The sequence below is a fragment of the Melanerpes formicivorus genome, unplaced genomic scaffold (genome assembly GCF_026170545.1).
Source record: "Melanerpes formicivorus ecotype bairdi unplaced genomic scaffold, bMelFor1.0.p_v2 SCAF_50, whole genome shotgun sequence".
Lineage (NCBI taxonomy): Eukaryota > Metazoa > Chordata > Aves > Piciformes > Picidae > Melanerpes > Melanerpes formicivorus.
Genome location: NW_027142402.1, coordinates 4,441,649 through 4,462,845, shown reverse-complemented (window position 1 = coordinate 4,462,845; position 21,197 = coordinate 4,441,649). Strand labels below are relative to the sequence as shown.

Here is a 21,197-nt window from a genome sequence, read left to right as displayed (position 1 = left end):
GAGGTGTTCCTCAGGATCCTGCCTCAGCAATGAGCCCTGGCTTCAGTGAAAGATTATACTCCCAGAGAAAATGGCAAGGGGAAATCTAAGCAGTCTGAGGGAGGAAAATACCCCATTGCAATCATCTTTGACTCCTTTAATTGCCTGTGCCATTCCAGGTCAGCTAAATTTCAGCTCTGCCACCATGGCCTTAGTTATCCTTATCCAAAAGACATCTCTGTTTTAAGCAAGTGAAGAAAGAGTGGCTGAATGCATACAGTAGGGAAGATGCATTCTGTGGTGCAGTATGAAGGCCTAGCTGCATCCTGGGTGCATTTTGGGATAGAGCTTCTAGGCAGAGGGCAAATAAAGCTGTGGCAGGCTGCTCTGGTTGAGGGATTAGGACTGCAGGTTGTGCTGGGGAAAACTGTCTGGAGAAGGTGTAATCTTTTCTGCAGTGGGCAAGGAGACAAAGCAGTACCAAGGGTATCCATTCTGTGTGTATCAGAGGGCAGTTTTGTATTGGTCATTCAGAGCTTTACATGGCATGATAATTACAGAATGTTAGGGAATCCATTTTTCATGAAGAAAAGTTTTAGTAGAGACATCTTAATAAGCAGCACTAATAAGATGAAAGGCATAAGCTGCCCCCTGGGGAACTTTCCAGTCAGTGCTGTGGGTGTGCAGAACATTAGAAGCCTGGGATTCACAGCTTGAGATTATTCTTCTTTTGTCTGCAGAGCTAGGGAAGACTTCTGATTACTGGAATGTGGATTTGGGAAGGTGCAGAGGGTTAGGAGTTCTGAGTCATGGAGGTCTTTGCAACAGAAGTTTACTGAGGAGACTTTTGCATTTGGAAGATGCCTTCTTAGCTGAACTTATTGCCAGTAATGATGTATGTGGAAGTGAAACATCTTCTCTTACCTTGATTAGGTGTGATTTAGAAGTGACATTTAGACTGGAAGTGTGACTCCTGCTGGGAACATGACATATCATATCTGCCTTTCAGGTGGAATAGGCAACTAGTTTGACTTTGACCTTATAATGAAGGGAATTTTCTGTTGGACTTTGCCTAGCCTGAAGGAGGAAGTAGTCCATCAAGAAACAAATCATTCTCTAGCCATTTTGTGCTGCAAAGATTTCCCTGTCCTATTTCACAGGGGAAAAAAAGGCAAAAAAAGCATGAACTGTAAAAAAGTTGTTTGTCACTTCACCAGCATCTGAGTCAGGTAAAGGTTTAAAGAGAGAATTGAAATAGTCTTTCATTGGGCAAAGAAGAAGAGATTTAAGTGCTCCTAGAGCAATGAATTCCATCAGCACAGGGGAGGTGTTTTTGTCTCGTGGGGATTAGTCAATTTAACTTCAGCCATAATCCCAGGTTGAAATATAATTACATTTCTGACAATATTTTGTCTTCTTTCTTTGCAGGTTTGCTGGTCCTCTGACATTTCAGGATGCCACTGGTAAAAAGGAACATAGACCCCAGGCACCTGTGCCACACAGCTCTGCCCCGAGGTATCAAGAATGAACTGGAATGTGTCACCAATATCTCCTTGGCAAATATCATCAGACAACTGAGTAGCCTAAGTAAGTACATTGTCCTGAGAGCTGTGTTTAGAACTACTGTAGTTCACAGTCACAGCTTCTGTGGTGGAGGCAGCAACAGCTTTTCACATCCTCAGGAGAGGATTGCAGCTGAGCCTTGAATCTGCTCCTTCTGTGGCTAGTGCCTAGCATGGATTTCTGTGGAAGAAAGATAGGAGTTGTTCTAGCAGCACATCTGAAAACTCTTCAGCCCTGTGTTTCTGTTACCAGTGGAATGTGACAGAAAAGGGTATCTGGTAGTTAATGAAGTCAGTAATTGCTGACCTTAAGAGCAACTCTTGAGTGGGGAATAAGATATAATGAGGAACATAGCAGTGCTTGCTTCACTCTCTTAACTCAACCCTTTGGTCATGTTGTGGCCATTCATTAAAAAATGAAGTGGTTGCCTTTATAAGTGATAACCCCAGACATTTATTTATGGCATAGTGTTTCAAGCAGCTCAAGATTTTTCTTCTTCCATCTCCCCTCTGTCAACAATTCTTCCTGTGGTGCATTTGAGGGGAATGAATGCTGCTCAGACTCTAGGATTCTGAAGGTGGTTTTCTGAACAGGCTGCTTTCTGGGTGGTTTTGAGTTACAGCAGCTTTAAGAAGTTGTGAGATGAATCAGCATGGTAGCATTTTGAATTCCCAATGCTACAGGTGCTTTCTAACCACTAGGGCATTGTTAAGGCTACCAACACATTAAATATGAAAATGTGCATCTATATACATCCACAGGGTGAAAAGTCTTTCAGCTCTGCCAGTATTGGGGCTGATGTAGCCTAATTTGTTAATTAGATTGATTTAGCTATTGGTTTGGTGGTGTACTGTATGGTGACCCTCTTCTGTCAGCCTTTCAAAGCTGTTAGGATGCTATTAGGTAGAAAACTCCAACTGAGGACCGTTGAGACAGGAATGCTTACAACACATAAATATGAACATTATTAGGTAGAGCTGCTGCAACAGCCAGGAAAATAACTGAACTATTTAAATTCTTTTCAGTGAACCAAGAGCATATCAGATTTGGATGCAGAATAGGATCACCATCTGTGGTCTTACTTCATCCTGCCACATAACAGCACGGTTAGAAAGGTACTTTCAAGGGAGTGTAACCCTAATGATATAAAGTGTGATGCCTGCTGTCATAGGGATAAACCCTGAATTAGGTGGTGTCACTTGAGAGGAGTTTCTGGCATGAACTTCTGACTCACTAGTGGGCAAGAAGGTGTTCAGTGTTGGAAATGAGAGGGAAGGGGAAAGAGGAGGGGAAATGCACTCCTTTGCTCTGCCACAGCAAGCCCAGACTAGGTAATTCAGGATTTTTGATGAGCAACTTTAACACTAATGAGCAGGACTTGTTACTTCAGTCTCTTGTTCTTCCCTCCAAATAGCATCTTAGTCTTGTAGGTTTTCTGCATGCAGTCTTTGTACTGACTGAAGTCAGTGTTTTGGTGTTTTCAGCAACACAAAATCCCCACCATTTTTTCCTCCTTTCAAAAGCACTCTGAGTTCTCAGCAGTGTTAGGGATTGCTCTATGAAAACTGAGATCCTGTGAATTATTTTTGCTTTTCTGCCTCTTTCTGCTAGCAGCAATGCAAATTCAGGCCAGAGTTAGGAGTTCTGCCATAGGAATTTTGTCTCTCCCATGCTTAACCCCAAATAAGCAGCCCTCACTTCACTTGTTACCAGCCCTCTCGCTGTTACAGGTGCACAGTGAGGTCTGCTGGCATGCAGACAGATCTTGGTAGCTGCCTGTGAGTCACAGCCAGCAGGCAGGGTTTCACAGTGGTCCCCTGGCAACCAGCTTCTCCCTAGGCCTTCCCTTTTTGTTCTCTGTGGATAATGTCTATGATTGAGAAGCAGCCTTTAAGCTGTAGAGGAAACGAGGCTTCACTCAGAGTGGAAACAGAGTTCTGGTAGGGTCTCATTTCCTTTGAACTAAAGCTGCTTTGGCTTTTGACCAGAAAATGATGCAAATTTAAATGAATGGTCTTGGACCTGGTTAGCACTTTGTCATTTCTGCCTCTAAGATTTTTCAATTACAGGCCCTCAAATAGAGGGTTTAGCAGGGGGTGCTAAAGTAGGTGATCTTCAGAGGTCTTTCCCAGCCCCTGCCGCTCTGTGAGTAGAACACGTGTGCAGAAGCAATACCTACTAAGTGACAGGAATTCTCCTTTCCTCTGCTTTAACAGGACATGAAAGGAGCTTTACATCAGCTTGTCAGCAATAGCTATGTGCCTCTGTACAAATTCTCAACCCTTTCACATTTTATTTGATGTGTTGCTTTTAATTGTTCAGTTTGAAAAAAGTTTTGACCTTTAAAAGGAGTAAAGATGAAAGGGTGAAGTACTTACCTCTGCTTTGAGTGATAGGCATTGCCTTTCTCCCTGGAGCATGAAAACACATCAGTCTGTCTTGATAAAACATCAAAAATTGCAAGTAAGTAATTTTTTGGCCCCCCCTCTCTGTCTATTCCCAGTCTTGCCTAACATCATAAAAGGATCTGCCTTTTGACAGCTTTTCTGAGCACTGTGGCAACAGAAACTCTCTGGACAACAGCAGCAGCTGGTTTGGTTTCCCAGCCCTGTATTTCTTGCCTTCTGACTGTATCTGCTTTGGAGAAGTGCTTGCATTTATTTATCTCTTCCAGCAACACTGCTGATAAATTCATGCTCCAGGTCTGCCTGAGTTGGTTTATGTTGCTGTATGTCAGGCTGGAGCATTCCAGCATATGTGAAGCACAACTGCTAGCACTGTGCAGCTGTGCCATTGTTAGACGATGGATAAATAGTTCTCTTGTGTGCGTGGAGCCTCCTCACTTTGTTCACAGCTATTGACCAATCTTGGTTTTTCCTTTCATTCAGCTGTTCCCTGGGCACAGAATCTCAGTGCCACACAAGAAACCTAAGTGATGGGGTTTGTTCTTGGCCCCAGTGTCTGACACCTCCATCTGGGGAGGAGAACATTTCTCCTTTTGAGTATGTTCCTTTAATGAATATTTATGTTGCAAGGATTCAGAACAGGGCTTTTATTCAGTCATAGCAAGATGTCATCTCCCTTTTTTTCCCTTCTACCCCTGGATATATATATATATAGAGAGAGAGAGAATGCTACATAACTGTTTGCTAAGCTCCAGTGCCTTTTGTGTTGGTGAAAACAGTTTTCCATTAACATTCAACCTTCAGTAGCCTTTCTCCTCTCTCTATCTTTCCTTTGTGTTCTTTCCTATTCTTACCCTTTTCTCCTAGTTAGTTACTACTTCTCCTCACCCCTTATTATTTAAGTTTTCAGGAGTGAAGCCTTGTCTTTTAAGCTTATTAATTCTCCCCCTGGTTGTTGCCCCCCCCTCAGATGCTTTTAACTTTTCCTTCTGTATTTTTGGCTTAGCGTGCCATCCCCAAAGAGGCTTTTAAACACTGCTCCTCTTGTGAGTGACATTTTCACAGCTCAGGAAAACCTTGTTGGCCATGTCTTGAGGTGTTAACATTCAATAAATGGGAAATGTTTCTCCAGAAATACTCAGCAGCAAGGTGTCTGGACTGCAGCTAATCTTTAGAACCAGGCCTCTTCATCCTGTCTGGAGATCCTCGACACATTGTGAGGTCCCGCTTAGTGAATGTGGGGCTGTCTTGTGGTCTGCTTGAATGAGCTTTCATTTTACTCTATTTTATTTTCCTGTTTCAGGTAAATATGCTGAAGATATCTTTGGGGAACTTTTCAATGAAGCACACAGTTTCTCATTTAGAGTCAACTCCTTACAGGAACGTGTAGATCGCTTGTCCGTCAGCGTTACGCAGCTCGATCCAAAGGAAGAGGAATGTAAGTGACCTCCTTGCATTGAAGAGCTCTTCTTTTGGCACTCAGGCAACAGTGACCCCTGACATGGAAATAATAGCAATAGTGTCAATTGTATTTCTTAGACTCATATAATCAATGAGGTTGGAAAAGATCTCAGAGATCATCAAGTCCAACCTGTCACCCAGCACCTCATGACTAACTAAACCCTGGCTTCAAGTGCCACATCCAATCCCCTCTTGAACACCTCCAGGGATGGGGACTCCACCACCTCCCTGGGCAGCACATCCCAATGGCAAATTACTCTTTCTGGGAAGAACTTTCTCCTCACCTCTAGCCTAAACTTCCCCTGGTGCAGCTTGAGACTGTGTCCTCTTGTTCTGGTGCTGGTTGCCTGGGAGAAGAGGCCAACCCCCACCTGGCTACAACCTCCCTTCAGGTAGTTGTAGACAGCAATAAGGTCTCCCCTAAGGTTTCTCTTCTCCAGGCTAAACACCACCAGCTCCCTCAGCCTCTCCTCACAGGGCTGTGCTCCAGACTTCTCCCCAGCTTCATTGCCCTTCTCTGGACATGTTCAAGTGTCTCAAAGTCCTTCTTAAACTGAGGGGCCCAGAGCTGGGCACACAGAGCAGAGCACAGAGGGAATGGCCTGTTTCTATTTCAGCTGCTCTTTATAGCTTTGAGCAGCTTCCTGAGCTCAACATCTTCAGGGTTGCTCCATGAATTTACACAAAAACTACTACAGGGCTCTCTGTCACTTCAGTAGTGTTAAGTGTTAGTGTTACCAACATTAATACTCTATGAATGCTTGGAAATAAGTCTTTACTTGCTATTTTTTTTAACCTTTCTACTAATTCCCATGGGACACAACCATTTGTCCAAGCAGGGCTTTTTGTGCACTTTAACTTGTTACCATCTTATTTTTCTCTATCAAGTTACAGTTGTATAGCTCTATTTGTTGATATTATATATCCCTTTCTTTCTAAGTAGCTCCAAGCACTATCAGTATTGTTGATATTTGTTGGTATTATATATCCCCTTCTTCCTAAGTAGCCTCTAAGTACTATCAATATTGGTTAGCACTGAAAGCAAGTTCTTCCAAAAGTCACTAGGGTATGGCTCATGTCTATAAGATGGAATTTGTCTTGGATTTAAATGATGCATGGGCTTGGTGGTGACTGCAGGAATGCTGACCACCTAAGGAATAAATGAAGCCTTCTTGCCTTTGCTAATATCTGTTGGCTACAGGTGGAACTATGAAAGGTCTTGTAACTCCAAATAGTTTTAGGGTGTTCTGGACTATACAGAATCATAGAATGGCCTGGGCCAGAAGGGACCTCCAAAGGTCATCTACTCTGACCTCCCCACAGTCAGCAGGGACATCCTCCATTAGATCAGGTTGATGACTAAGACCTGGAAAGTAGAGCAGCATCCAATAACTCCAAATTGGTTGTGCCATTCAGTTTTGAAGTATAGGAAAGTGTTTCAGTTCTGAATGCCTAGGTATAACAGGAGAAATGAAGTGCATGGTCTCCAGGCTGTCTTTAGTTTCCAATGTTGAAATTTCACTAATAGCAAAATTAAGTTAGGAACATTTTGGTTGTGTGTTTTGTGTGGCAGCAATTTTAGAGCAGGTTTTGAAAGGCAGCTGTTCACAGCTACCAGCAGCTTCTCCATGAGATCATTGTGACTTGCCTAGGGGAATTCTGACATTAATGGGGTTTTCCAGGTCTCTTGACAACTGAGCATATATCATACCCATGCACCTCTTTTCCCAAGGAAACTCCATGTTTAATATGACTGAGTAATGGCAAAAATCCATTCTGTGTGCAGCAACAAATTGTCAGCAATTGTCATGGTGTCAGAGCTGTGATACTGTCAGTGTCGCTCTGAGTTTACCCCTGGCAGGCTGGTGTTTGGTTTGAATCAGAGTGGGATGTATGTGTTGATATGGCATGTCTAGTGTGGCAACCATTCACACTGCAGGAAAATGGAGAGACCATTTTAAATCGTTGAGGATGGGGTAAGATAGCAAGATGGAAAAAATCATAGATGGTCTGGGTAGGAAGGGACCTCCAAAGCTCATCCAGTCTGAATGGTACTGCCCTGTGTGAATGGCCCTTGACAAGTCTGGCTGGAGGTTTCAGTGCTAAATATCCATAGGTGTTAGATGGTAGAGAACTGCTAGAAGTATTTTTTAATAGCATATAGTGCCAGCTCAAGAGCTTTCCACACTCCTGTGTCTGCTGTAGCATTTGCTAAGTGCACAGCTAAAGGCAGGGACAGACTTTGCAGTTAAGGAAGACAAGACTGAGAAGAGGCCTACTCGATCAAGTCTAGAGTGACTTAGTGTGACTTGAATCTGATGCCCTGGATTTATCTCTCATGCCACAGAATGGGAGTGCCTGCAAGTACTTCAGAGGAACACATGGAGTGCCCAGTGTCAGGAACTATTAAATGACTGATTTTATTAACTTGAGAATATCCACTCCTTGAGCCATAGCTGCTGCTCCGTTTTCACAAACATCTGCTCGTGATGAATCACCAGATGAGGACAAAGGAGATGAGAGGAAATTCAATCTTGTATTTCCTTTAAAAATTAGGGATCTGCTGCTCCTTCAGTATCCCATTTGGGGCTTTAAATGTAGAAATTCATCACAAATAGTTTGGATTCAGCCCTGATCTGGGCTCAGATAGCTGGAAGATGTTAATGCGTGAAGGTGTGGGGAAAACATTTGGATTTACCTTTCTTAACCCTCTAGGCAAGAATTAAGCCCATTTCAGTACTTCTGCTCAGCTAACAGCATGTGTAAAATGGGCTGTACTTGCAAAATGAGTCTCATTTGCTAGTTCTTTGCCAGCAGGCAGTAATACAAGATTTAATGTGTTCCTTTGGGCCTGTGCCATTACACAAGAGGAAGAAATTAAGATTCATTTAAAGCTAAGTGGCATGAACAAAACCAGCCCGAGTCAGATTCATTGAATGAGATGCAGATACTTGACAAGATGTTTCTGTTGGAATCAAAGTGACACAAAGCTCTGGATTTTATTATTATTTTTTTAATAGCTTGTGTGTTTTCTTGTTTTGAATTATTACAATCTCTCTCTGAAAGAATAAAAACCACATGGAACTACGGTTAAAGGTTGGGCCCTGAAAGACCTAACTCCTGATGCACAATCTGTCTCAGAGGAATTGCTGTGAAGTGAGGTTTGGTTTTAATTATGACACTGTTTTCCAATTCTTGCTTTCTGAGAATTACTAATTTCATGTTGAAATCAAATTTTTTGTGTCATTTATCCTTTGTATACACATGTGCTTTTTCCCCCTCAGAAGAGATACATCTGTAGTATTCATAGAGAGGTTATTTATTATCTATTACTAGGTGTTCTTCAATTTGCTTTGTAGTTCAGCCCAGAGGAAACACAGTTATTCTATCTTAGAGAATCATAGAACTGTTTGGGGTGGAAAAGACCTCTAAGATCACCAAGTCCAACCACTGACCTAACAGCACCATAGCCATTGAACCATGTCCCAGCCTGCCATGTCCACATATTTCTTGAGCGCCTCCAGAGACAGTGAGTCCACCACCTCCCTGGGCAGCCTGGTCAAAGCCTGACCACTCTTTCAGTGAAGAAATTTTCCTCCAATACCCAACCTAAACCTTCCCTAGCATAATTTCAGGCCATTTCCTTTTGTCTTATCACCTGATACTAGAGAGAAGTAGACCTCCCCCTGCCCAGTTCATTGTTGGTTACAAATAAAAATGGGCTGGCATCTCTTGTTTCAAAGCAAAATGTACAAAAGGTTGATAGCTCAGCTTTCTGACAGAAATCATTTCTGCTTTTGTGGGTAGTGTTGTGTACAGAAAGTTAGGCTGGCTGATATAGTTGGGTCTTTTTGCACAGCCCAAATGACAGGGTAAAGATCAGCTGCCTTTTGTTCTGATTGTTGAAGGAATGTTTGACTGAACACCTGAACGTTGAAGGAAATTACTCAAGACCCCATTTTTTGTTTATTGTAGTAGACACAAGTGGTGTAACAGAGGGAGAGTCAGGCAAATGTATCCATATGAAGTTTAGGATCTTGGGTTCCAAGAAAGTTCTGGTACTACTTAGGAACTGAGCAACTGGAAGCTTAAATTTATCAGCACCAAAACAAATGCTGACAGCATTTCCAATTCCTTCTTCAGTGCCCTGTCTCTTCTCACACCTGAATTCATACATCCAATTTGTCTGACTTGTCCTCTTGCTGTGCCAGTTTGTCCATCAGCTAAAACTAAGTGGCTGGGTGACCAGCCAGCTTTTCACGTCCTCTCCCCCCTGAGGTGGCAAAGCCATGCAGGGCTTCTGTTCTTCAGCCAGCTGGCAAGCTGCAGCAGATGGCTTTGTTAGCCACAGTGTGCATAGCCCAGGATTACATTGTGCTTGCAACATGAGATTTACCTGATCCCCGTCTGTAGGTGAGTGAAAGAATCAGTGCTATGATTCTCAGGGTTTTGTGTGCCACTTCCTTGCTCCTGTTGTGCTAAGGCAGTGCTTTTGAGCAGTGTCTTGCTTTGCACTCAGTGTTGGTTATCAGATAGCAGCATGGGAAGTGCTGTTAGCTCTTGAAGTTCCACCCTGGATGTTTTCTGTGAAGACCTTTGCTATGTAGCTGAGCAAGAAACTAATCTAGGCTTCTTTTTGGGGATTGACTGATGATCCTCAGGTGTCTTATCCCCTTGTACATGTTTACAAGGAGTGGAGATTTAAACAAGAACATGGAGATTATGAATTAGGCTGGCAGTGTTTGCTCACTGAGGAGATTAAGGAATGCTAATAAAGAGTTTAGAGAACAATGCCTGCCACAGTAACATGGTGTCACATTCTCTGTGAGCATTTTAATATCAAAACAAAGAGCTGTCTCTATTTATTGGCATATTTGAATTTCCTCCATTGCCTCCAGAATGTACACAGGTTCAAAGAGAAGTACACTTTTAATATGTTGGCTTAGTCTCCAGTAGGAGACAGTTGAAAGCCCTGCAGGATTGCCACGCCACCCTGAGGAGGTGAGGCTTGTAAAGCCAACAGCCCAAAGGGGAAAAAAAAAAAGAGAAAGCTCTAGTATAAAAGAATCTAAGAGTTAGGTTTTCAGATGAAATAAACCCCAGTTCTTCTGCTTGTGAACTTTTGCCAGCAAGTAACAACCTGTGTTTCATGACAGGTACAAAATGATGTATGGTTATTTATGAGAGCAGAAATTAAGACTGACATTCATACTTCGTAGTGATTCGTTCACGTGCTCAAAAGGGCTCCTGAGCAGCTAATTAAAGGTATTAAGTTAATAAAAGACACTGCAATTAAATAGAACCTAAGGGTAAAAAGGAGGAAAGTTCTCCAGGAACACACAATCTTGCCAGCTGTAATAAACTCCAAGAGCCAAACTGAAAATCAACTACATCCCATCTTTTGCCTAACCTAGGATACTGCCAGTACACTTAGGTGAAAGTATAAGGATATTCCAGGAATTGCAAGCCCTCTGGAAAACATCCTGCCTCCTGCCCCTGGTCTCTGTGTGTGTTTGTGTATGATTACACTTGTTGCAGGAGCCAGAGTAAAATGCAGCTTTCAGCTTAAACAGATGAATGCTTTAAATTGTTGCTGAATGCCACAGTGATGGGAAGTGTCCTCTCATCTTGAGTCAAAGGGCCCCATTAGCAACCTGTTTGTGTAAAATAAACATAATGATTGCTAGATAAACATGCCTGTGCTGGAAGAACTCTCTTGGCTAGTGTGCCTTAGAACTGTTTCCAGTACTGCTTGTGATTTTACCAAAAAAGCTCAGATCAATGTTGGGCTGCTGCTGTGTCTAGGGGAAGTCTAAAGCTGCCTGCAGAGTTTGTCTTGAGATACACTTGGGCTTCACAGATGCGGTAACAGAAGATCAGAGAGGGAGAGGAATATGAGACTGAACATGGACATTGCTTCCAGAACTGAAAGCTCAAGTTTCAGCAGTTGTGGTCACTTCACCATTATTAATCTTTTTCTAGATGTTAATGATTGTGGAATACAGAATTAACCAGGTTGGAACAGACCTTCAGGATCATCAAGTCCAACCTGTCACCCAACACCATCTCATCAACTAAACCATGACACTAAGTGCCTCATCCAGTCTCTTTTAAACACTTCCAGTGATATGGGCTTTAACAGCAGGAAGTCAATCTATACCAAACCACTGTTTGTTGTGTTCACCTAGTGTTGTTTTCCTTCAAATCCTACAGAAAGATCATTGATTATTCCTAGCTATTGTCTTAAAACCCCAAGGTGTCTCACTGGAATTGAGCAGAGGAGTCTGTTCTCAATGAGCCTGACTAGAAAGCATTTGACTAGTTTCATGTGTTGGAACACAGGATCACCTCCCATGAAAACTCACTGATAGCAGTAGCACAAGCTTAGGTGATTTGCTGGTTTGGCCTCTCGGTTGGCCTTCAGTGGAGTTTCCCCCTACCTGCAAGGAATGCAGAGTTTGGCTTGCTGATGGTATAAAGGTTACTACCTCTAGGTAGAGAGTAATCTTTGCGCACCAAAAGCGTTGTGAAATGGAGTTAGTGAGTGTTGTTAGGTAGTTCTGAACTACAGGATGATGTTTTAGAGTTGCAGCAAGCAATTTATTGAGCTGCTTTGGAGAGACAGAGTTCTGTGCAGGTGAGCAAAAGTGTCCTCTGAAGCTGATCAGGGGCTGATGTGCTAGAACATTCCAGAGGTGGTGTTCAGCTCATCCGGCAAGACACTGCTGTGGCAGCAGTGCTGGATGAATTTGTATTTGCTGTTAAATGTCTGTGAGGGGAGTAGGAATGCTTAACATTTATGTGCCAACCAGCATTAAGCAGTTCCAGATGGATCCAAAAGAACTGTCTCTGGCACTTTTCAAAGATGGCAATGTCCCCTTTCAGTGTCACTGCAGGACATTACGATGAGGAAAGCTTTCCGGAGCTCCACCATTCAAGACCAGCAGCTGTTTGACCGCAAAACTCTGCCTATTCCTTTGCAAGAAACTTATGACATTTGTGAACAGCCTCCTCCACTTAACATCCTCACCCCTTACAGGTTAGTGAAATGAAGCTACTCAGGGCCAATTTCTAGCTTATTTTGTGTAATAGAAGTGCTATTTCCTGGCAGCTTGCTCACGTCGAGTAGCACTTAAAGATTTCAGGAGCCACGCTAGAAACCGGTGAAGCTGCCAGCGAATACAGGCAGCAGATGATGCTGTGTTAAAACTTTATACTCACATTTTACCCCAGTGTAACAATGGTAAGAAAAACCCCTTTTTACTCTCTGTGTTTATCAAACTGCTTTTGGATACAAAGTGAAGAAAAGAAGCAGCTAGACACGTAGGAAGAAGAGCCTTTAATGGAAACAAATGTTGTTTGCTGTCCCAAATCGATTGGAATCAGTAGTTGCACACAAGCAGCCACATAAATTTGCTCACTGTTTGAAGAGCAAGATTTGAGTCACTGGAATGGGAGTTCTCTGATTGATAATACTCTTTTATTATCTACTGCTTGCGTTAAAGCTGCTGTTCTAAAATCAGGGCCTTGAATACGAGGAAGGATAGTAAAGAATGATGGCACTGGAGGTCAATGTTTGCCTTCCTCTTGTTCTTCAGTAAAATAGTTCAGGATCTGAGACTCAAAGTATTCCTTAATGTGTCTTTCTTTTGCCTTGCTGTTTGGATTCATGTGTTGTCAAATAACTAGCGTGCACTGTTTGTCTCATTGCATCCCAGGGACGATGGAAAAGAAGGTCTGAAGTTTTACACCAATCCTTCATACTTCTTTGATCTGTGGAAGGAAAAAATGCTGCAGGACACCGAGGACAAAAGAAAAGAAAAGAGAAAGCAGAAGGTATGTGTGTCTCTCAGGAGACCTTATTGTGACCTTCCAGTATCTGAAAGGGCCTACAAGAAAGCTGGGGAGGGACCTTTTAGGATGTGGGGTAGTGATAGGACTGGGGGGAAGGAAGCAAAACTAGAAGTGGCTAGATTCAGGTTGGATATTAGGGAAAAGCTCTTCACCATGAGGGTGGTGAGAGACTGGCACAGGTTGCCCAGGGAGGTGGTAGAAGCCTCATCCCTGGAAGTTTTTCAGGCCAAGCTGGATGTGGCTCTGAGCAACCTGCTGTAGTGTGAGGTGTCCCTGCTCTCAGCAGGGGGATTGGAACTGGATAATCTTTGAGATCCCTTCCAACCCTGACAATTCTATGATTCTCTGTGCTAGCTTTGTTTAGCTTCTGCTTGGTTGTTTTTGCCTGTAATGAGTTTATATGCAGTTAATAACAATCCAAGCTTTACAGTCATCCTAATTCAGCTAAAATTGAATTATTTCAGCTCCATCAGATGCAACAAATAGCACTGAATAATGATTGGAAAATACATAGCAAGGCCTAGAGCTTTTGTGCTGGCTTCATGTAACCAGCAGCAGGTTTGCCAAGGCTTGTAAGCATTCTAGCAGTGGCTCAGGAGGAGAAAGAAGAGGAAGAGTACAGCAAGAGTAAAGAATTTCACTGGAACACTGCTTTGTAACACAAAATTCTGACAATCTGACAGGTCACAAGAGCCTGAGTGATGTTTGAACAGATATGTTTACTCTAAACTAGAAGGAAAATAGTAGGAACAGGGCACTCTGTTGATGCTTTCTTAGAAGTAAACACTTATACAAAGATAATGCAGAAATCAGAGTAAATACAAGTGTCAGAGCCATCATTTCAGTCATAGAATAACAAGCTGCTTGTAAAGTTGTTTTCCTCTGTATTACTCAGCTAATTATCCACTACACTGATGGCTCTGCCTGGTACAAATCTTCCTGCTTTATGCATCATATTTAGACTGAAAGTAAATTTTCCTTGCACTTGAATTGGAATGGGTTTTGATTCTTTTGTAGCTGATGTTAAAATGCAATTCACTTAAAAAAAAACCAACCAAACCAAAACCCTGTCTCAGTTGTCACTTTTCTTTGCACCACTCTCCTGCAGCAGAAAAATCTGGATCGCCCTCATGAACCAGAAAAAGTGCCAAGGGCACCTCATGACAGGCGGAGGGAGTGGCAGAAGTTGGCCCAAGGTCCAGAGCTTGCAGAAGATGATGCTAACCTCTTACATAAGCACATTGAAGTTGCAAATGGCCCAGCTTCACATTTTGAATCAAGGTTTCCTTCTGTTTATTCATCTTCTATCCTTCCCTAAGTACAACGATTCCTACTGCATAGGGAACGTGCTTGAGAAATGGTGGGTGGTGAGAAGCCACTGCTGTGCCCTCTACAGCTGCCTAAAGGGAGGCTGTAGCCAGGTGGGGGTTGGTCTCTTCTCCCAGTCAATCTGTGACAGAAGGAGAGGACACAGTCTCAAGCTGCACCAGGGGAGGTTTAGGCTGGATGTTAGGAAGAAATTCTTCACAGAAAGAGAGATTGGCCACTGGAATGTGCTGCCCAGGGAGGTGCTGGAGTCACCATCCCTGGAGGTGTTTAAGAGGAGACTGGATGAGGCACTTAGTGCCATGGTTTGGTTGATGAGATGGTATTGGGTGATAGGTTGGACTTGATGATCTCAAAGGTCTTTTCCAACCTGGTTAATTCTGTATTCTGTTTGAAATGCACTGGAAAATGTTGCTTGAGCTCAAGCAAAACTGAGTTTTAAGGTGCTTAGGCAGAGTGTCCTTAAAGGAGCAGTTATCCTCTTGTTATTTTTAAGAGTAGCAGCTATCTTTGGAATTCGTTCTATCTTGGAGGATGTGCTGTTGTCTGCAACTGGGAGAAGGACGGGGTAGTGTGACTGTTGCAAGCTTGCCCCCAAGTGTGTCACTGCATTCCAGCCCTGACCTACAAAATGCCCTTTATTCCAGTCTCTTGGTTTGTCTCAAGCAGGCACTGCCAAGATTATGTGGTGGGTGTGATGTGAACAAACGTCCACTTGGAGCTCAAATGAGAACGCTGAGCTTCTCTTTACTCTTGAGCAAGCCCCAGATTTGATTGACAGTTCTGCTTATAGTCTATTACAAACCCCAACCTGCTGGATTCTCATTTCACAGCATGCATTTGCTGGTGGCTAAAAGTGGCATTTCACATGGCAAACACCTGCTGGCTTTACGCTTCTGGTGGTTGTGCAAAACTAAGTCCCCGTTTTACCAGCCAAGAAACATCTCACAGGAAAGAGAGCTGGCAGAGAATATTATTAGAAGGTTTGGGGGGGAGATGTTTTTTGGGAGTTGGATTTCTTACTTAATTAAATGTATTCATTTTCCTGCTCTGGCAGGGGGGTTGGACTAGGTGATCTTTTGAGGTCCCTTCCAGCCCCTAACATTCTGTGATTCCTCAAAGAAAAGTTCCATTTCCTTCCCCTGTCCTTCACTGGCCAAAAGTGCACCATAAGAGAGTATTTTGTTTTATCTTTGTAAGGCCTTCAAACAGACATAATAATGACAGTGGATAATTGTGCCACTTATTTACTGCTGCTACTCAGTGTCAGGTATTTGCATTACCTTCCTTATATCTGTTGTATAGCCACAAAGTATTAGGTCTGAAGTGGCAAGTTCTCTGTGTGTTTGGAATGTAGATCACGGTATCACAGTATCACCGAGGTTGGAAGAGACCTCAAAGATCATCGAGTCCAACCCATCACCACAGACCTCATGACTACACCATGGCACCAAGTGCCACGTCCAATCCCCTCTTGAACACCCCCAGGGATGGTGACTCCACCACCTCCTTGGGCAACCTGTTCCAATGACTAATGACTCTCTCAGTGAAGAACTTTCTCCTCACCTCGAGTCTAAACCTCCCCTGGCGCAGCTTGAGACTGTGTCCTCTTGTTCTGGTGCTGGTTGCCTGGGAGAAGAGGCCAACCCCTTCCTGGCTACAACCACCTTTCAGGTAGTTGTAGAGGGTAATGAGGTCACCCCTGAGCCTCCTCTTCTCCAGGCTAAGCAGCCCCAGCTCCCTCAGTCTCTCCTCACAGGGCTGTGCTCAAGGCCTCTCCCCAGCCTCATTGCCCTTCTCTGGACATGTTCAAGTGTTTTGATGTCCTTCCTAAACTGAGGGGCCCAGAACTGGACACAGGACTCAAGGTGTGGCCTAACCAATGCAGAGTACAGGGCACAATGACCTCCCTGCTCCTGCTGGCCACACTATTCCTAATGCAGGCCAGGATGCCGTTAGCCTTCTTGGCCACCTGGGCACACTGCTGGCTCGTGTTCAGAGATCCTCTGACAGAAGTTCAGCTAAATTACTCAGCTGTAAATGCTACCATTCTAGCATTGCTGGATGTTCCATGAATGCTATAAAAGGATATGGTTGCAGATCTGTGGGGACTGAGGAGCAGGAACCGTTACTGAGTAGCATGTGTTTCATAGCACACTCTGCTTTCCATGTATTGCTGATGGTACTGCTAGCTTTGCTGAACTCAGTGTGACTAACAGACACATCCTGCAGAAATGATCTGATCTGTCTATCAGAACCATTCAAGCCTTGAGCTGCTGGAAGCAGGGGCATGGGAAGTGGGATCAATTATTAAGAAGCTATGAAGCCCAATCTGACACATCCATGCAGTTCAGAAATCTTAATGAAGTGCAGAACAGTAGCTGAGGGCACTGCTGCTTCTACTGAAGGTTCCACTGGATCACTTGTCACTGTTCTCCTGCAGATCCCAAGCATATGTGGACCATATGGACGGATCATACTCCCTTTCTGCATTACCCTATAGCCAGATGTCTGAACTCCTGAACAGGGCCGAGGAGCGAGTGCTGGTCAGACCGCATGAGCCACCACCACCGCCTCCCATGCACGGAGCAGGAGAGGTGAAACCTGTGCCTCCTTGTGTTAGGTATGAAGCTGTCAAAACTCTGTGTTCATCACAGCTGCTGAATTGCAGCTAAGCTTTGGGTTTTCTTCCCCCAAGTCTGGATGCATTCCTGTGTGACCTGCCCTAAGTCATCCTGCTTTGGCAGGGAGGTTGGACACTGGAGGTCCCTTCCACCCCCTACCATTCTATGGATTTTCTTTTCTGTGCCTTTCCAGAGCTGGATGCACAATTATTGAGTAGAGTGAGGCTCTGTTTGTCACTCCCCTTTTGCTTTGTACCCCAAAATCTTACCTTTTGTTCAAGTACATACATGTTGGAGCAGGGGCCAGTTAATTCAGACAAGGTTGTTACACCAGCAAGATGTCAATCTCTTGAAGAGAACATCTCTTTACAGTTCAGGAGGTTTAGACATAGAAATGCATCACTCTTTAGATCCATTTTTCACAACAGCTGAAATAAATCCTCCAGTGATCTTTCAGGAAAAGAATTTTGCTGGTCCCTTTTGTGCCCTTCAGCTCACCTCTTAGTGCACTGCAATGAGTATCTAGCCTACAAGAACACCTCTCTGGACATAGAATTGATGGTCTTTGATACCAGCCTCACTCATCTTGGTCAGCAAACCTTAGATATGTATTTCAGATGTAGCCCATCCTCATTGCTTGTACTGTTTGGTTACATGTTCTCATGTTGCAGAAATGAATCTGTTGCTGTTTCCCCCCCCTACTCTCCAGCTCTAATAACTGTGTCCTGTTGTTGGATGTTTCAGTTCTACTACTGGCTTGGTAGAAAATCGTCCTCAGTCACCAGCAACGGGCAGAACAGCAGTGTTTGTGAGCCCCACTCCTCCTCCTCCACCACCACCACCTCTTCCATCTGCTTTGTCGACCTCATCATTAAGAGCTGCAATGACTTCTACCCCTCCACCCCCAGTCCCACCTCCTCCACCCCCTCCCACAGCTGCTCTGCAGGCCCCTGCCGTGCCACCTCCACCAGCTCCTCTCCAGATCGCTCCTGGAGTCCTACATCCAGCTCCACCTCCAATTGCTCCTCCCCTAGCACAGCCTTCTCCTCCTGTCACTAGAGCTGCCCAAGTGTGTGAAGCTGTACCAGTTCACCCAGTTCCTCCACAGGCTGAGGTACAGGGACTTCCTCCACCACCTCCACCTCCTCCCCTGCCTCCTCCTGGCATTCGACCATCCTCTCCTGTGACAGTCGCAGCCCTGTCTCACCCTCCTCCCGTTCTGCACCCTCCTGCCACAACCATTGTCCCTGGCACTCATGCACCCCTAATGCCTCCATCTCCGCCGTCCCAAGTGGCTCCTGCCCCCGAACCCAAACGCCATCCCTCAACTCTTCCTGTCATCAGTGATGCTAGAAGTGTTCTACTGGAAGCCATACGGAAAGGTAAGGTTTGGCTCTGGAGGGGCAGAAAGGAGCCTCAGAAACTCACTGTAAATACACCTTAGCCCTGAGAGATGGAGTGTTTCACATGTGCAGGAAGCTGGAATGCATCTTAGATCTGTTCCTGCTTTCTATTCTCTACAGCAGATGCAATGGCAAGGAGACAGGCTGGTTTCCTTTATTTCCAGTTGGTGATTGCACTTCTCAGATGTTGAGTTTGGATGGCAAGAGTGATTCTGTGGGGAAGGCAGCTTTTAGAAAGAATAAGCTCATGTCTTTATAGATAATCTGTGGGGGTGACCTCTCCCCTGAAAATGTTGCTGATTCTGAGCAGTGCAGCAGCAGAGGATGTCTGCACAAAAACCCAACCAATAAAGGAGAGCCTGCTGGTATATTTCAGGTCATTCCTGAAAATGCTTTCAGCCAGGTTCTGCACAAGGAGCAAAGCCTGAAGTTACCACAGCTTACATTCCACCTAAGGACCTGTGCTTGTGCTGCCTGTCAAGAGAGCATTAAGCACAGGATGTAAATCACATCTAGACAGGGTTGATCCGTGGTGTTGTGACTATAAAACCAAACTGCATCCTCTCTGTCGTGTTTCTAGCTGGGTTATGGAGATCACTTTCTCATCCTATCAGTAGGTGGTTGCTTGGCCGCTGTGTTTGAGCTTGAAGTCACACTTTAACCCAAACCAGATCATTACATGATCAAAACTGGGTTATAGGAAGTCCTGTCAAATACAAAGACAGGCTGAGGCAGCTGGGGTTGTTCAGCACGGAGAAGGCTCTGAAGACACCTGCTAGTGGCCTTCCAGGGCACTACAAAAGTGCAAGGCAAGGCAACTAGAGATCAGCCTGTACATATATCTTGCCTGGGATTCAACTGTGGGGCAACCAAAGCCAGCACATCGTTACCCAATGAGAAGGGGTTCTGCCAGGCTGTGGCCATAGAAGGCAGAGACCTAGGCCTGGTCAGGGAGGAGCAGTGGCTGGCACACGTGCCCTTAGCCCAGGAGGAAGGTTGTTTACCAGACACACATGGTCCTGTGCCCTTTGCTCCTTCTCCCACGTCACCCTGACTCCTGCAGGAAGGATGGGGAAGAGGGGGCCCATGTCTGGCCACAGCAGGGTGTGCCTGGGGTCGTGCTGGGGCTCCTTCGGCCCCACCACGACAGCCCAGCGCGTGACGCGGGCGCGCTGTGTTCCCAGGCATCCAGCTGCGCAAGGTGGAGGAGCAGCGCGAGCAGGAGGCCAAGCACGAGCGCATCGAGAACGACGTGGCCACCATCCTGTCGCGCCGCATCGCCGTCGAGTACAGCGACTCGGAGGACGACTCCGAGTTCGACGAAGTCGATTGGCTGGAGTGAGGCCCCCGGCCCCCGCGGGACCCCAGCGCCGATGTCCGGCGCGGTGCTCGTTCTTTGGCAGTTCGCTGGCCAGCCCTCCCGGGGGTTTCTTTGTATGGTCTTTCCGTTCCGGGCTTAACCCATCTCGTCCTGCCGTTGGGGCTCTTGTTGGGGTTTTCCCTTGGGGTTTCTCCTTGGGTTCTTTTGTTGATTCTTTTGTTGGGGTTTTTTTTGGGTTGGGTTTCTTGGTTTGGGTTTGGGTTTTTTAGGGGGTTTTTGGTTGGTTTTTGGAGGGGGGTTGTTGGGGGGTTTGGTGTGTTTGGGGTGTTTTGTTTGTTTTTTTGTTGGGTTTTGGTTGGGTCTTTTTGTTGGAGTTTTTGGTGGGTTTGGGGTGGGGTTTGTTTGTGGTTTTTTGGTAGGGGTTTTAGCTGTTTTTTGGTTGGGGTTTTTTGGTTGGTTTTTGGTGGGGTGGTTTGGTTTTGGTTGAGTTTTGGGGGGGTTATTTGGTGGTTTTTTGGTTGGGTTTTTTGTTGGGTTTTAGTTGGGTCTTTTGGTTGGGTTTTTTTTGGGGGGGTTGTTTGGTTTTGGTTGAGTTTGGGGGGGGTTATTTGTTTGGGGGTTTTTTGGTTGGGTTTTTTGTTGGGGTTTTAGCTGTGGTTTTGGTTGGGTTTTTTTTGGTTGGTTTTTGGGGGGGTTGTTGGGTGTTTTGTTGGGTTTGGGTTGGTTTCTGTTGTTGGGTTTTGGTTGGGGTTTTTGGGAGGGGTGTTTGGTTTTGGTTGAGTTTTGGGGGGGATTATTTGGGGTTTTTTTGTTGGGTTTTGGTTGGGTCTTTTGGTTGGGGTTTTTTTGGGCGGGTTGGTTTTGGTTGAGTTTGGGGGGGTTTATATGGGGTTTTTTGTTGGGGGTTTTTGTTGGGTTTTGGTTAGGGTTTTTTTGGGGGGGTTTATTTTTGGTTGAGTTTGGGGGGGTGTTATTTGGGGTATTTTGCTTGGGTTTTTTGGTTGGGTTTTTAGCTGGTTTTTTGTTTGGGTTTCTGCAGGGGGGGTTCTTGGGTATTTTTTGCGGGGTTGTAGGGGTTTTTTGTTGAGTTTTGGGGTTCCTGTTTTTTTTTGTTGTTGGGTTTTGATTGGGTCTTTTGGTTGGGTTTTTTGTTGTGTGGGGTTGGTTTTTCTTTGGTGTTGTTGGGTTTTGGGTGGGTTTTTTGTTTGGGAGCTTATGAGGTTTGTTGCTTTGGTTTGGGGGTTTGGTTGGTTGGGTTTTG

General features: G+C 44.8%; 1 protein-coding gene across 8 annotated transcripts in view; it reads left to right on the top strand.

Annotated features, from left to right (window-relative positions):
• Nucleotides 1-20,237, top strand: part of WASF1 (WASP family member 1) — a 74,012-nt gene extending 53,775 nt beyond the window's left edge. For 6 of the 8 annotated variants that reach the window (XM_068160522.1, XM_068160521.1, XM_068160524.1 and 3 more), the window contains exons 2-9: nt 1,408-1,566; nt 5,251-5,385; nt 12,294-12,447; nt 13,127-13,244; nt 14,371-14,543; nt 17,032-17,211; nt 17,957-18,594; nt 19,800-20,237. In XM_068160522.1, coding sequence (XP_068016623.1) covers nt 1,434-1,566; nt 5,251-5,385; nt 12,294-12,447; nt 13,127-13,244; nt 14,371-14,543; nt 17,032-17,211; nt 17,957-18,594; nt 19,800-19,957 — 1,689 coding nt within the window. In that variant the 5' untranslated portion in view covers nt 1,408-1,433 and the 3' untranslated portion in view covers nt 19,958-20,237. Of the gene's footprint in view, nt 1-1,153; nt 1,209-1,407; nt 1,567-5,250; nt 5,386-12,293; nt 12,448-13,126; nt 13,245-14,370; nt 14,544-17,031; nt 17,212-17,956; nt 18,595-19,799 lie in introns of those variants that run through there. The other 2 variants (XM_068160525.1, XM_068160529.1) reach the window with 2 other exon arrangements.
• Nucleotides 20,238-21,197: the final 960 nt, after the last annotated feature.